This window comes from Nymphaea colorata, chromosome 11 (assembly GCF_008831285.2).
Source record: "Nymphaea colorata isolate Beijing-Zhang1983 chromosome 11, ASM883128v2, whole genome shotgun sequence".
Classification (NCBI taxonomy): Eukaryota; Viridiplantae; Streptophyta; class Magnoliopsida; order Nymphaeales; family Nymphaeaceae; genus Nymphaea; species Nymphaea colorata.
In genome coordinates, this window is record NC_045148.1 from 1941462 (window position 1) to 1957072 (window position 15611).

The window sequence follows — 15611 nt, forward strand, 5'->3', positions numbered from 1 at the left end:
TTTGAGAACCTGTTCAGATCAGATTGCCATTGTTGTGGACTTGGCGGCTCAGTTGAAAATCTCCGCAACAATTTAGAGACTCAAATGCTTTGTCTTTGGTGGATCTTAAATGAAATTGGGGCTAACCTAACTTGCATAAAAATATTAAATAATAACCTGAACATATAGAAATCATGTTAGCCAGAGGCCCTGATCCTAGATGTATATGAACAATAGCTAATTATCATGAATATTTTTTTCACATTCCACGATGCAATTTCTTGGGTCTGAGAAAAATGCAGTATGGTGAGCTTTCATTCCTAGTTAGTGGTTCTACCTGCTCTTTGTCAAGATACCTTCTCCAAGTACTTTTCCAAGAAAATGAGGGTTTCTTTTTTTCTTGAGAAATATTGCGTTATCTGCTGATTCGAATTGAATTGACGGCAAATCAATTCGATCTAGTAGTCAATTCAAATGTGACATATATCATTCAAATACTTCAAGAAATTTATCACTTTCACTGGATTTTCATTCATTTTTTTCAAAATGATCTTTAATATTTTTTACTGATAATGCTGAATTGGTAAATCAGCTGATTCATGGAACGTAAAATTGGCAGTTTCCCATAATCATACAATTTTATAATCAAAATGCTTAATTTTTAAGAAATTTAAATTATCAAACAAACTAAGTATTTTGTTTTCAGAGTTAGGAAATTGAAACTAGGAATTTTTTATTCGATTGCAGTTCAATAAGGATTATGGGTCCGAAATTTTCATTCTTGAATTAAAATTCCAAACCATTCAAATGCCTGAAATTAGATACTTGAAGCAATGAAAGGGACAAGCTATAAGGAGCGCGGTGGTCTGAAGATTGGCTGAGAATTATGTATCTTATGAAGTCATGGACTCTCTAGTTTCTGCCTCTGCCTCTGCTGCCGCCGCCGTCGCCCCACCCGGCCACGACTCTTCTTCTTCGCACCTACACTAATAAACGCGCGGCTCGTTAACCGCCACCGTCTTCTTCCTTCTTCCTCCAAGGCACCCAAGAACCCTAGTCTCCCTCTCTTGTGAAGATGGGGGGAGCGAAGATGGAGGGGCTGAAGAAACTGGAGTACCTCTCGCTGGTGTCGAAGATCTGCACGGAGCTCGAGTCACACATCGGCTGCGGCGACAAGGTGCTCGCGGAGTTCATCGCGGAGCTCGGCCGCACCAGCCGCACCGTCGACGAGTTCGACACCAAGCTCAAGGAGAGCGGCGCCGAGATGCCCGACTATTTCGTCCGTACCCTCCTCACCATTATTCACGCCATCCTGCCCCCGGAGCCGGATGGCCAGGCCGGCGGCAGCCCCAAGCCCGGGGGGCGGCCACGAAGAAGAGCGCCTTCCCGGGTCTCTCCGTCGCCGACGACCGAGAGAGGGTTAGGGCTTTGGAGAAGGAGATCGAGGGGGATGCTGCCCGAGCGGCTCCTGGCCGTGAAGAAGATGATTATGATAGGGCTAGGGTTCGCGGTAGGGACAGAGAGCGTCGGGATCGCTACAAAGAGGAAGGAGATGAAAGGAGCTCTAGGAGGGACCGGCACAGGGAGGAAAGAGACGATGATTTTTACAGAGAGAGGCGCAGAGAAGGTAGGGGTCGGGATAGGGATTTTGATGACGACCGGAACCATAGGGATCGGCGACGTGAGGATTCGAAATCGTACGGAAACGGTAGGGACGAAAATAGAGATTCGGAGAGGAGGTCTGGTCGGCATCGAGGAAGCGACCGGTATCGGGATATTGAGGAAGACGAGCACAGCGACAAGGTTCGCAACTCCGACGAGCCCGAACTGTATGGAGTTTATGCCGGGAGGGTTTCTAGGGTTATGGACAGTGGATGCTTCGTCCAATTGAACGGTTTCAGGGGCAAGGAAGGCCTGGTTCACGTATCGCAGATGGCGAACCGACGAATTGTGAACGCCAAAGATGCTGTAAAGAGGGACCAGGAGGTTTTCGTGAAGGTAATCTCTGTTTCTGGTCAGAAATTGAGCTTGTCAATGAGGGATGTGGATCAGAGGACGGGGCAGGATCTCCTTCCCATGAAGAAGAGCTCCGAGGACGACTCCTTTCGGACAAATCCGCTCAGCTCGAACCCGCAGCCCAGGGAAAGGATTGGTCTCTCAGGGATTAGGATCGTTGATGAGGATTCTTCAGGGCCTTCCAGGCGACCGCTGAAGCGGATGAGCTCACCGGAGAGGTGGGAAGCGAAGCAGTTGATCGCTTCGGGAGTGTTGGATGTTCGCGAGTATCCAATGTATGATGACGATGGGGACGGGATGATGTATCAGGAAGAAGGTGCGGAAGAAGAACTCGAGATTGAATTGAACGAAGACGAACCTCCGTTTTTACAGGGACAGACTCGGTACTCGATTGATGTTTCCCCGGTGAAGATTGTGAAGAATCCAGATGGGTCCTTGCAGAGAGCGGCCATGACGCAGTCGGCTCTTGCGAAGGAGCGGAGGGAGCTTCGGGAGCAGCAGCAGAGGACAATGCTGGATTCGATTCCCAAGGATCTTAATCGTCCATGGGAAGACCCAATGCCTGAGACGGGTGAGAGGCATCTTGCCCAGGAGCTGAGGGGTGTCGGTCTTTCTGCTTACGACATGCCAGAATGGAAGAAGGATGCTTTTGGGAAGGCACCGACATTTGGGCAGAGGTCTAAGCTTTCTATACAAGAGCAGAGGCAAAGCCTTCCAATTTTCAAATTGAAGAAGGAGCTGGTTCAGGCAGTTCATGACAATCAAGTGCTGGTTGTCATTGGAGAAACAGGCTCTGGGAAGACGACTCAGGTAACTCAGTATCTTGCGGAAGCGGGGTACACGACAAGGGGAAAAATTGGTTGTACTCAGCCGCGAAGAGTTGCAGCCATGTCCGTGGCAAAGAGGGTGGCAGAAGAATTTGGGTGCAGGTTGGGGGAGGAAGTGGGTTATGCTATTCGGTTTGAAGATTGCACAGGACCGGAGACTGTGATTAAGTATATGACTGATGGTATGCTTCTTAGGGAAATTTTAGTCGATGAAAGCCTCTCTCAGTACTCCGTAATTATGTTGGACGAAGCACATGAGCGGACGATTCATACTGATGTGTTATTTGGGCTGCTGAAGCAACTAATTAAAAGGAGAAAGGATCTCCGATTAATTGTTACTTCTGCAACTCTTGATGCGGAGAAGTTTTCTGGTTACTTCTTCAATTGCAATATTTTCACCATCCCTGGAAGGACTTTTCCCGTCGAGATACTCTATACGAAGCAACCAGAAAGCGACTACCTGGATGCTGCACTGATCACTGTGATGCAAATCCACTTGACGGAGCCAGAAGGAGACGTTCTTTTGTTTTTGACAGGACAAGAGGAGATAGATACTGCTTGTCAGATCCTCTATGAACGAATGAAGGGGTTAGGAAAAAATGTGCCTGAATTGATCATTCTTCCAGTTTACAGTGCTCTGCCAAGTGAAATGCAGTCGAGAATATTCGAGCCTGCACCTCCTGGCAAGAGAAAGGTGGTTGTAGCTACTAACATTGCGGAGGCATCTTTAACCATTGATGGCATTTACTACGTGGTTGATCCTGGTTTTGCTAAGCAGAATGTTTATAATCCTAAACTTGGGTTGGATTCGCTGGTAATTACGCCTATTTCACAAGCATCAGCAAAACAGCGGGCAGGTCGTGCTGGTCGAACTGGTCCTGGTAAGTGCTATAGGCTCTACACTGAGAGCGCTTATCGTAATGAAATGCTACCAACCACTGTGCCGGAAATTCAAAGGATCAATCTTGGTCTAACCACCCTCACAATGAAGGCTATGGGAATTAATGACCTTTTGTGCTTTGATTTTATGGACCCTCCTCCACCACAAGCTCTAGTATCTGCCATGGAGCAGCTATATAGTCTGGGTGCCTTGGATGAAGAGGGCCTGCTGACAAAACTTGGAAGGAAAATGGCTGAGTTCCCTCTAGATCCACCATTGTCTAAGATGCTTCTTGCTAGTGTTGATCTTGGTTGTAGTGATGAAATTTTGACAATCATAGCAATGCTTCAAACACAAAACATCTTTTACAGGCCGAGGGAGAAGCAGGCCCAAGCTGACCAGAAAAGAGCTAAATTTTTCCAGCCAGAGGGTGACCATTTGACTCTCTTAGCTGTTTATGAGGCTTGGAAAGCTAACAATTTCTCTGGTCCGTGGTGCTTTGAAAACTTCGTTCAGTCCCGTTCATTGAGGAGGGCCCAGGATGTCCGTAAACAGCTTCTCACAATCATGGACAGGTACGGTCTCTTTTCACTTGGAACTAATTTCCTTTTTATATTTGTTTGAAAGGCCTAGAAACAATTGGCTGGGGTCACCACCTGTGTGTCTCGTCCAGCAAGTTGGACCATTCAATATTACATTACATATGTTCATTCATGAACCATCTAGTCGTGCCGATCAGACGGTTGAGATGAGTTCAATTGTAGTGGTCATACTGGGCACTGCTTATACTCCATGCATCCCTGCTTGGAAAGCCTAACTTGACTAATCACGGACCCGCTATATATATATATATATATATATATATATATATATATATATATATATATATATATATTTATTTATTTATTTATTTATTTATTTATCCTCTGATTTATTTGGTTGTGCCTTTATGGAAGTGTCTTGTTGTGTTTTTCTTTTTCTGCAAACGTTTTATCGTGCTCTCGTCATAAGTAAAAACTTATTAAATCTCAAGGAACTTTTCACTGAACAATTTTGTCGTTGAACTTCTTGGTGGCGTCTTTTCAAACTAACTCATGCAGAGTTTGTGCATGTGTTTGTATATTTCAATGTTCACCATTGTAAGCGTTGATTGATATTATGCATTGTCTATTCATAACTCTGAAGGGAAATGCAAGTGACTTTGAATGTCTATTCTTTTTCCCTAGTTGTGTTGGAGTGGCTTTTTTATAATGTGAAATCATGCCTATTTGTTTCATGTAAGCATCATCTTTATGCCAATCAATGTTTATTTATAATAAGGCATTAACTCCGTCCTTTACTATTGTTCTTTCAGGTACAAATTGGACGTGATGAGTGCTGGGAAAAATTTCACAAAGATCAGAAAGGCCATTTGTGCTGGCTTTTTTTTCCATGCAGGTCGAAAGGATCCCCAGGAGGGTTATAGAACCTTGGTTGAGAATCAACCTGTCTACATTCATCCTAGCAGTGCTTTATTTCAAAGGCAACCAGATTGGGTTATATATAATGAGCTTGTGATGACCACCAAGGAGTACATGCGTGAGGTTACAGTCGTTGACCCAAAATGGTTGGTTGAACTTGCTCCTAGGTTCTTCAAAGTTGCTGACCCGACAAAAATGAGTAAGCGCAAACGGCAAGAGCGTATTGAACCTCTTTATGATAGATATCATGAACCAAACTCATGGCGCTTGAGCAAACGCCGTGCTTGATATTATATTTGTATGTACTCTTTGTATCATATTGGAAAATTTTTTCTTCACTTATTCCAGTGAAGCGGCTAATTTGATTACTTTATGCTTTCATTATATTGATTCCAGTGAATCTGGTAATTATTATGGTGGGTTACCTTGTTAAGCACAAGTGCCTCAAGCCATGGAGAGCCATCATCGAAGTGATTTCTTGTCAGGTATTCTCTCTCTCATTAGAATCAAACCTTCACTTTAAATTAAACGAGCTGTGGGATATGGAACTTTCTTTAGAAATTTGTGGTCCTAATTGGTGTTATTCTGGTCTATGGATGTTTCTGGAAGTTGGTGTTTTCAGTGTCATCGAGCCTTTCTTGGAACTATCATATTTTCTGTTCATCTGTATGTCTTTTGGTTTTTTTTTTTTTTTGGTCCCAGATGCCCTGTCTAAGGTGAATTCTGATAGCGAGCATTCTGATTAGCCAAAATTAGGGAGAAAGTGTGTTCTTTTCCTACATATAAGGCTTCAGTGGGATAAATTCTCCCTTCCTCTAGTGAAAATCTTGCAAGTGCCATCAGTTTTGCGTGAATGTGAAAGAACTGGTTCTATAACACTTGCTATGTTTATAGGTGGGCACTGCTGTGTAACAACTGTGTCACATTTTGTTTTTGGATGTATTACATGGGAAACCGCACTTGGGCCGAGAGACTTAGTTGCTGCCATAAAACTTCATAACTGGATGTCCTAATTTATGCACTTTTTTGAGAACCAAATGCTATCTAGTTTTGCTTCATATCGTAAGACCTGATTTCTCACCCTGTAGATACATATAGAAATGATGAACAAGAGGAAAGGAAATGGTTTTGTTCTTCACTGAATGATAAGCAATACATTAACAGCTTTAGTTGTGGTATGGGGAATTTCTAATAGATTGATCCATCCCTTGTCTGGTTCTACAGAAAAGAAACTTAACCGAGGCCCCTAAGTAGATTATTTGTTGTTACTTACATGAAATATAACATTAATTTCTGCAATAAGGCATCAGCTTCATCCTGCTGTCAACTGTACATAACATCTTGTTTGTTCATTCATCTTTTGTTATGCATAATTGTTTTCATGAACATATCAGCATGCAACTGTGGTGGGAACTATTATCAAATAGAAAAGGTGCTAGTTCTACCTGTTTGACAAGTACTATGACAGGCGTCTGATTTTATTGGATGCACGCACAATCTACGGAAATGAACGTATGACCATTAGTAATGGTCGATACATTTTTGGTGACCTTTATAAGAGCTGATAGTTGGAATCCACAATACATCAAATGAACATCAGAGTTGTTTGTCTTGAATGGACTGTTGCAATGAATAGATGATGATGTGGATTCCACAGAGAGAGGTGGGGAGGGAGAGAGAGAGAGGTGGTTAATAGAATGCCAAGGGAAAATATTGGGACCTGCAGCATATTAAGACTACTAGTTTCGGTTAGAGTTCAGCTGTCAGGCTTAAGCCATGGAGCTCAGTCCAGACCTAAAGTTAGACTGATCTTGTGGACTATTCCATGATCAGATTTATTGATAAGTAGAAAACTGGAAAGTTGTTTGGATTGCATTGCATAATATATCTAGCATGGATTTGGTTCAGGAATGAGGTTTACAATAGAATGACTGTAGGAAGCCATCAAAACAGTGAAAGTAGTCCGTTGAGGCCGAGCGAATCTGAACAGCTCTCTGAATGGTGTTGGTCACCTTCAATATCCATTTTATATCAGGTTGCTTTACTTGCGTCATGGATTTATTCTTGATACTGATCTTGGCTTGGGCTTGGTTGTAGACAGAGAAGATGTAAATGAACTTGTGAAGGATATCGCATGAGGGTTGGATAAGGAATCATGCGGGGGAATCGGTGATGCAAATGAACAAATGCATGAAATGAAAGAATTTCGATTTGCCTGAATGATGTGCAGCTTACCTTTTGACAATCAACTTATCTTTTGAGACATATAATTTGAATTTATTTTTGCCATTTAGTGCACCGGAATTCTTCTTTAGGATGCTGAGTACCACCTATGGGCCCTTCTGGGCCATTTCTTCAGACTGTTGACCTAGAATGGAATCTCTTCCTAAACTGAATGTGAGTGACGTTCATCTTGAATATCTAAGAGAGTAACTTTGCTACTTAAAGTAGTTATAAATTTCAATTCATTTGACTATGCAGGTCTTCTGTCCCATGCTTCTTTTTTAGTAGATAGATGGGCATTTTCTATAATGCTAGGTTCTACTCCATTTCACAGGAAGTTGATCAAGAACATGAGCAAAACAGCCAGTTGAATGATTTTGACTTTCATGGCCTAAAATTAATAGTCTGACTGTGTTTTGACACGATGTTTATATGGTGGTGCAGGATGGTGGTGCAAATCTTCGTGATTTTAAAATTTTGGAGAGCTGCCACAAGCTATGTGCTTCGCTTCTTCTGGTGGTCCAATGGAAGGCAGAACAGATCATGTTTATTGTTTTCATCAGCCAGTTCACTTGATATTTTGAAGACTAGTCAAAGCTTGGAGAACTGCAAGTTGCAAGGGAGACACTGGCCAACAATGGACTTAGCAGTAAACATGTCTACCTTTTATGTCTGTTTGGGAATGGCGATGATTCTTGTAACAACAGGCCCTACGTTGGATGCAATGTTTTAGAGTTTCTCTTGGACTATGGCCTTAGAGCACAATTAGGTGATGGGATTGAACGTTTCCTGTTTGGTGGGACTTGGACTTTGGTTGTGCCTATGATCTGGCTAGAGTTGGTGACCTGCTAGATCCTTGTGATCCTACGAACGGCACGATTGCTTGAGTCTGTTCATCTCAAGTCCAGTGGAACAGGCTTCTCTCAGTCTATGTCACAATCATTCAGAGAACAGGTCCTTTCCGACCTAGCACCCTTTCTTTCCGTGAGATGCAGACACTCGAGCGGTTGTTCAACCCCTTGAAGGATGCTGGGGACGAACTCTCCAGCTTCACATTGTGTTTCTTCTCTAGCCCTTTTGATGAGCCGTCGTTGTTGGCCTCTTTCTTGTGCTCCGGTCGGTAAACGCTGACAAGTACCAATTGTAGCAACCATGAATATATTTTTTTTCTCTTTTTATTGAATGTGATTTAGAAGAGAGGTGAAGAGGGAAATGAACTGGAAAATCAGGTTTTTCTCCTTGGTAGCATATTCTTCTTTGTCATTTTTTTTTTCTCAACCATCATTTTCACTCTTAAACCGTGAATATTAATTTGGAAAATGGATGTGCGCGCGCGTGTGTGTATATATATAGCCAACATGTTATTCTTTGTATACTTTCAATCTGCACGTCTACTGCAAAATAGATGGATGAATTGAGGCTCGGCTTCCCAAGATATGATGAGTATGAAATATATTGAGATTGATGTCAGTGCCTTCAACTGAAGTAGTTCCAATCTTATGGGGTGTCTGTAAATAGACAAGTAACATTGTTGAAGCTGAGGATACTAAATGAATCTATCAATCTTATGTCTTTCTGCGTTACAGGCTTACAGCACCAGCATTCCGAATAGAGAAGAAAAACTCAGCATATACTGGTAATTTTAAAATATTTTATATTTGTGAAAGTAAAAAATGTCACAAGTTACGTTTAGGTGTTAAAACCTGTTTCGTGAAACGTTCAAGCATTTTTTTAGTTTGATACGTATTACCAAATATTCGATGATTAATTTTTACGAAAAAAAAATAAAAATAGCAACATGTTTTCCCAAAGGGTGTCACTTAAGATGCCTTATTCTTTGGCAGATCAATATACCGATGAAGAAAGTTTTCGTGGTATTGTCTTACAAGGTTTGAGGGTCATTACGGACACTCACAACAAGAAAAACTAAAATCTAATGAAAACTAACTTCTTATTGTTAACAATGTTACTGAATTGCCAACTCAAGTCTCATATCAGCCAATATTTTTGACATTTATCAGCTCTTCGCTAGAATATATAATGTGGGCGAGTACATCGATTCCGACCCATCGCCTGGAAAAGAAAGAAAAACCGAAGCCCAGCAGGGCTATGTCCGGGTTTGAACGTGGTCAACTTGATGCTAGGACCAGGACCCAATGCTTACGAGAATGCAGCCGAAGACGCCACTTTCTTCTGTGCCTGTGCCTTTATTCGAACAGCTGTACCTTATCCTTCCTTCAGTCATTGTCTATATGTAATGTCAATTTAGTTAGAGCATGGACATGTTGTCATTGAATTGCTAGTGATCTGTGACTGTTTATTCCATGACGGTAATACATCAACCCATTGAAATATTTTCTGGTGGAAGGATGATCTTACCACTCGAACGAGAACTGAAGCGCCTCCTCTTTTCATTATTTGTCTCTAAAGACTAGAGTTACTTTAGTATCAGATCAACAACGAGTCGGGCTACTCGAGCTCGATTCGTTAAAGCTTGGCTCGTAAGCTAGCTCGAGCCGAGTCATTTGCTTAACGAATCGAGTTTGAGTTCATGAGTCGACTCGTTCAAATAATCGAGTTGAGTTCGAGCTCAACACCTAACTGCCGAATCGATTTCGAGTCTTAATTGAGTTTGTCGAGCCTTAATCAAGCCGCTATATTCAAACGAGTTTACGAGTTTGTCGATCCTTAATCGAACCGAGCTCGAGGTCAACACATAACGATAAATATCAATTTTATTCAAACGAGTTTGTCGAGCCTTAATCGAGTTGAGTTTTCGAGTCGAGTTCAAGCTGCTTCCATCAAGCTATTTGGAGAGCCGAGTCGAGCTCAAGGTTTCATTAGTCAAACCAAGTTCAAGGTAACTCTAAGCTCGACTCGGCTCGTGTTCACCCTAGTATAAGGTAGTGAGATGTCTTGTAGTTCAACTTATACGTAGTGACCCCTTAAAATTTTTTCACTTTAGCAAAAAATGACGGCATAATCCGCACGCAGGTACTTAATCGGTTGGTTATCAGAACGGGGAAAACACACAGTCGTTTATTTTTCAAGGGCTCAAAGTTTATCGTTTAACGATAATATCGCGATATTTTTGGCGGCTGTCACAAAACTAGGGTTTACAAATATATACAACGCTCTCTCAGCCACTTTTTCCCGCGGGCGACAGGAGTTAGGGCTGTTTTGGCCACCGGAGCGCAGGTACGCAGTGTCTCTTCAAGGTTAGGACTTGCTTGGAGCTTCTTCTTCATCTGATCTGTACTGATCTCTCTCACTCTCTTTCTCTGTGTGGTGTCCAGGAAAGAAGAGAATAGGCGAATCCAGTAGTCGACGCCATCATGAGGTACTTCCTACCGAGTCACCGTCAGTTTCCGTTTCATTTCGTGTTTTTTCGGGATTATGCTAGTGGAAATTTCTTGTCATTCTTCTTGCTATTTCTTTCGGTAAGAACTTCTGTTCTTTTGTGCGCGGAAGACATTTCTTAGATTTCTTTAGAGAATGCGCTGGGCTTTCAGCGTAGTTGTTTTTTTAAAGCATCTGGATGCACAGAAACGGAGGACTTCACTCGTAACTGAAATACTGTTCTGAAAGAAAAATATTGAAAGGGGTGTCTAACAGTAAAGGTCAGAACTGTGTTTTTCTTATCATGTTTAAGTCCGTGACGTCTGAAAGATATCATTGGGCTTCCATTATAAGAAAAAAGCACCATATGTGGGTGTAACAACCACTTGAAGCCTTATCTCGCTCTAAAATGGCTTCAACTCTGTAAAAGCGCTTTACAGTTACGAACATTACAATAACGAACATTTTGTTTTTGGGAACAATGTCTAAACTTTGAGTAGTTTTTACAACGACTGCTGATTCATTTTGGTCGGTTGAATGATGCACAATTAACAGGACCACTTATGAATTGTGATAATATGCTATATACTCTACTCAAAACACGAAATGCAATCAACATTCTTGCGTCGATGATATTTCTCTAGTTTTCTGTCCAACACCACCTAGTGCTCGGTCCCCTACAATCAGCGCCTCGTTGGTTTCAAAAGAGCATAACGTTGTTCGAACTTTAATGTGTCATGAAAGGTTAGAAGACCTTAATGGTTCACGTCTCATCATTGATGTTGTGCAAATAGACGTAATATTTGGTTTAGTTAACAGGATGGTCTCTTTTATTACGAATGCTTAGTTACCGTGATACTGGATCCTTATTGAAAGGGAAGAATTGCACATATCAAGGGATACGCTCTCTCTCTCTCTCTCTCTCACACACACACACACACACACACACACACACACAAAGACCATTATTAGTATAAGATCGTCTCTCCAATCCTCAAGTAGTAGAGAACAAGTCAAACTTATTAATTTGATGTGCCTTAATTTTGGCATGCGAGCATTGTTGGTGTACTTTGGACTAGTGAATTTGATCAATGCTATCAAGTGGTACTATATTAACCACCTCTCATTTTTTTAGGTTTTTCTATAAAAGTGCTGATTAGGATAGGCTTTGTCTTTAGAAAAATGGTTTTTCTGGAGACAGTAGTTGCTTGATCTACCATCAATGATTTCCTTATCTTCTTTTCTTTTCTTGTCTTTTGTTCAGCAAGCTCCAGAGTGACGCACTAAGAGAAGCCATCACTACAGTTGTCACTGGTGCAAAAGAGAAAAAGCGCAAGTTTACTGAGACAATTGAACTCCAGATTGGACTAAAGAACTATGATCCTCAGAAGGACAAACGTTTCAGTGGTTCTGTGAAGTTGCCACACATTCCCCGGCCTAAGATGAGGGTTTGCATGCTTGGAGATGCACAACATGTTGAGGAGGTAATTATTAGCCACTGCTAGCACAGATGCCCCTTTACAAGAGAAACCCGATAACACACGCACCCTCCACCCTGATCCCCGATTAGGGTCTTTCCTCCCAGAGGGTAGAAACGCCCAATCATGATGGTCCTCCACTGACGTCCTTCGACCTTATTTTATAAGCACCACTGGATCAGTCTCCATGAAGATCTGATCTAATTCCATACCTGGTTCCTAGCAGTAATATACTTGAGATTTGAGAACATAGATCTTCAGATATTGCATGTTTGAGAACATAGATTTTCACATATTCTTGTAATGGATACTCAATATCCTGTATTTATTTGGAAGTATAGTATATGATTTTTGGTTGCACTGTTATCCTCCACACCTGTATTTAGTTAAGAGTGTGTCACATCACCTGGAACTTGTTTCTGTATGCAAAAATGTCAGACTGTGCATGCTATCAAGCATGATGCTTTCCTTCGTGTCTTGAATGATGCTAAAGGAAACAGGGCACAAGTATGGTCTTTGGAGGAGTGTCACTAGGCCCCTATATCACATGGATCCTGCAAAATATGCCACTGCACCAGAGTTGGGTGTGCATTGTTGCTGTTAATAATTGATGATTGCTGTACTTTATGTTTTAATTAAAATTCATACATTTGTTTTATAATTGTATGTGTAATCTTCCTTGCACACACATAATTATACTATGGCCACAATTACATCCATGTTTTTTTCTCTTTGAAACATGGTCCACCAGTACCTGCATCCATGCTCATATGACATGGCTTACATAACCAACTACTCAACATATGTTGAGATTGAAAATGTTTTTTCTGTTGTAGTACCATAGATGTTCCTAGTCTTAATTTTTTTTTCTTTGTAGTTTTTTTTACTGGAAAAGTAACTGCATTTAGAGTAAGTGAAACCAGAAATGAAGTCCTTTTGTTTAGAATAGCATGAAAACGCCAATGTCTTAGCCTTTATAAATAGGTTGTCTGTTTTTAGATCTAATAGTGCTGGCTAATTGGGGATAATAACTACATTAATATGGATAAAATTGCAGGCAGAGAAAATTGGTTTGGACTATATGGACGTGGAAGGGCTGAAGAAGATGAACAAAAACAAGAAATTGGTGAAGAAACTTGCAAAGAAATACCATGCTTTTCTTGCATCTGAGGCTATAATCAAACAAATTCCAAGGCTTCTTGGTCCGGGTCTTAACAAGGCAGGCAAGTATTTTTTTTCACTTACCGCCCAATTTCAGAATGGCCCTCTGGACAGGGTTTTTGAGATTGCTCACGCTGAATTGTTAAGAGCATATGATTAGTTTTCCAGTCTCATTACATGCACATAAGATTGGAAGGTGGTCCAACAATCTCTCTATATTTCTCTATGTTTAAGATAGTGTTCAGAAGGCTTGAACAAGGTCAGCTGAAGTCGGGATTTTGTGCCTTAATTTGATAATATTCTGATTGCTATTCTTTGCTTGTTTATGTTTGTTTTTATGTGTCATAAATTTTTGAGTTCAGTTGGATGGAGATTGATTGTTCAGTTACCACTCTGAGATGGGAGTGCTTGTAAGATTTATTAATTGATGAAGGATGATTGATGCACAAAAATTATGTGCAGACTGAAGTGGATTGGTGTCACCTTGATATATTCTTTAGGCAATTTTGATACTGCTCATAATCTTAAATATTTTATAATGATATTGGTGACATCTAACCGATGCCTCTTGTCCAAACATCTATCATTTTATTCTGTCTACATCTACAGCTTTATCTTTCCATTTTTCTCAGTTATGTTAAATATCTACTTGTGTTTCTTTGACATACCAGGGAAGTTCCCCACTCTGGTTACTCATCAAGAATCCCTAGAGTCTAAAGTGAACGAAACAAAGGCAATGGTGAAATTCCAGCTGAAGAAGGTCCTCTGCATGGGGGTTGCTGTTGGGAACTGCTCAATGGAGGAGAAGCAGATATTCCAGAATGTTCAGCTCAGTGTCAACTTCCTGGTTTCGTTATTGAAGAAGAATTGGCAAAATGTAAGGCCCTTGACTAACACTTCTACACTCATCTCTTGTTTCTTCTTTCTTGGTCTGCTCCACCATACTGCTTTTGTCAGTGGAGTATATTAATGGGTCAATGTTCCCTTGCACAAGTTGGTGGGACTGATTTTGGGCTTTCTTTTGGTGGAATTTCAAATTCACTTGGCTGCTATCCAGCATTGGCCAGCAGAAAAAGAAAAGTCTGTTTCCTACCCATACTGCTGTGGGCTTTTGAAACAAAAAAGTGATTATGCTGCATTTTGTAAGCAAAGTTCATAATTTAGTTCACATGTTAACACTCAACGCAAGTCTGTTACTATATTTCTATAAACAGTATCATTTGACACATATACAGTGAGAAGCAATGAGAATACGGTTTTCTCCATACTTAGAAGTTCCTGTGGTTGTACCTGTCCCTTGGCATATGATAAAGGAAAACATTTATTTGTGTACATTTTTTTTTCTGATGATTCATTCATTTCCTTGATTTGTGAACAGGTTAGGTGCTTGTACCTGAAAAGCACAATGGGGCCGGCAGTTCGCGTTTTTTGATGTTCTTACTACCTCATGGTTTTATCCGGCCATTCTTCATTATTTCGGATGAATATTAGGTGTTTGTACTTGGTTCTTTATTTGTTATCAGTTTTCCAGATCTTGTAAGGGTTCCATGCGCATACGGTTAACAGCAGTAGCTACTCTTTTTTGTTTATTATGCAATTTTGAGCATTGTCTGATTGGGCCTCAGCTAATGAGCCCCTAATATTTGCGTGACAAGCACGACCACTAGAAAAATCGTATTCGTCGAAGGCTTTTAAGCGAGAAAGTTTTGGAGGCATTCATTTATCAGTCCATTTACTCGTACAATGGGACGTCGTGCTTGAATCCACATGACGTTCGTCAGTTTGAACCACTCCGTTTGGAAAAATGCAAGGGACTAACGTGTTGCAGCGTCACAACTTATGTCTCGAGAATCCCAGATTCATTTCCTGTTTCGGACCGAAGATCGACTATAAGTCCTCACTTTCTGCAACTTTTCTACTGTAGAATGTACAAGATGTGTTTTCTACCGTTTATTTGTGCTTACTATGCTAGCATTCATAGTTTTTTCATAATTTCTTTCGAAATTTTCGGAAGAAATCGGACATACTTAAAAAATTACATTTTTTCTACCACTTTTGCCTATAATTGGATTATAAATATTGCATCGTCACCAATCAGCACAGGCAACTGGTTCAACTGTAATTCATGCTTATCGTTTTTTTAAATTAAATCCGAGTCGAGTTTGGACTTATTGTTTAAAAATTGAGACACATATCAATCCAATCGGTGTACAAGTAATCCCAATTTTAGACCTGAGTGGGGAGGAGA

General features: G+C 41.0%; 2 protein-coding genes across 3 annotated transcripts; both read left to right on the forward strand.

The window, feature by feature from the left end:
* The first annotated feature begins 847 nt into the window (after positions 1-847).
* On the forward strand, positions 848-8760 carry LOC116263989 (probable pre-mRNA-splicing factor ATP-dependent RNA helicase DEAH5). Its single transcript, XM_031643853.2, is given in 5 exon segments — positions 848-1337; positions 1340-4277; positions 5057-5460; positions 5559-5647; positions 7830-8760. Coding segments are annotated over 3 exon segments (3615 nt in total). The 5' UTR covers positions 848-1054; the 3' UTR covers positions 5451-5460; positions 5559-5647; positions 7830-8760.
* A 1714-nt stretch (positions 8761-10474) lies between these two features.
* On the forward strand, positions 10475-15003 carry LOC116263742 (60S ribosomal protein L10a-like). 2 transcript variants are annotated; one of them, XM_031643496.2, is made up of 6 exons: positions 10475-10583; positions 10682-10725; positions 11989-12208; positions 13260-13425; positions 14035-14240; positions 14742-15003. In XM_031643496.2, exons 2-6 carry the CDS (start codon positions 10721-10723, stop codon positions 14793-14795), a joined length of 651 nt encoding a protein of 216 aa, XP_031499356.1. In that variant the 5' UTR covers positions 10475-10583; positions 10682-10720; the 3' UTR covers positions 14796-15003. The 2 variants fall into 2 exon arrangements, with proteins under 2 accessions (XP_031499356.1, XP_031499357.1); XM_031643497.2 differs by having other exon boundaries at positions 10528-10603.
* The last annotated feature ends 608 nt before the right edge of the window (positions 15004-15611 follow it).

Excerpts from the sequence above, each read along its gene's own strand:
- LOC116263742 (XM_031643496.2), top strand. Across the intron at positions 12,209-13,259 it reads ATGCACAACATGTTGAGGAG|GCAGAGAAAATTGGTTTGGA; the intron begins GTAATTATTAGC and ends ATAAAATTGCAG. Across the intron at positions 14,241-14,741 it reads TGAAGAAGAATTGGCAAAAT|GTTAGGTGCTTGTACCTGAA; the intron begins GTAAGGCCCTTG and ends ATTTGTGAACAG.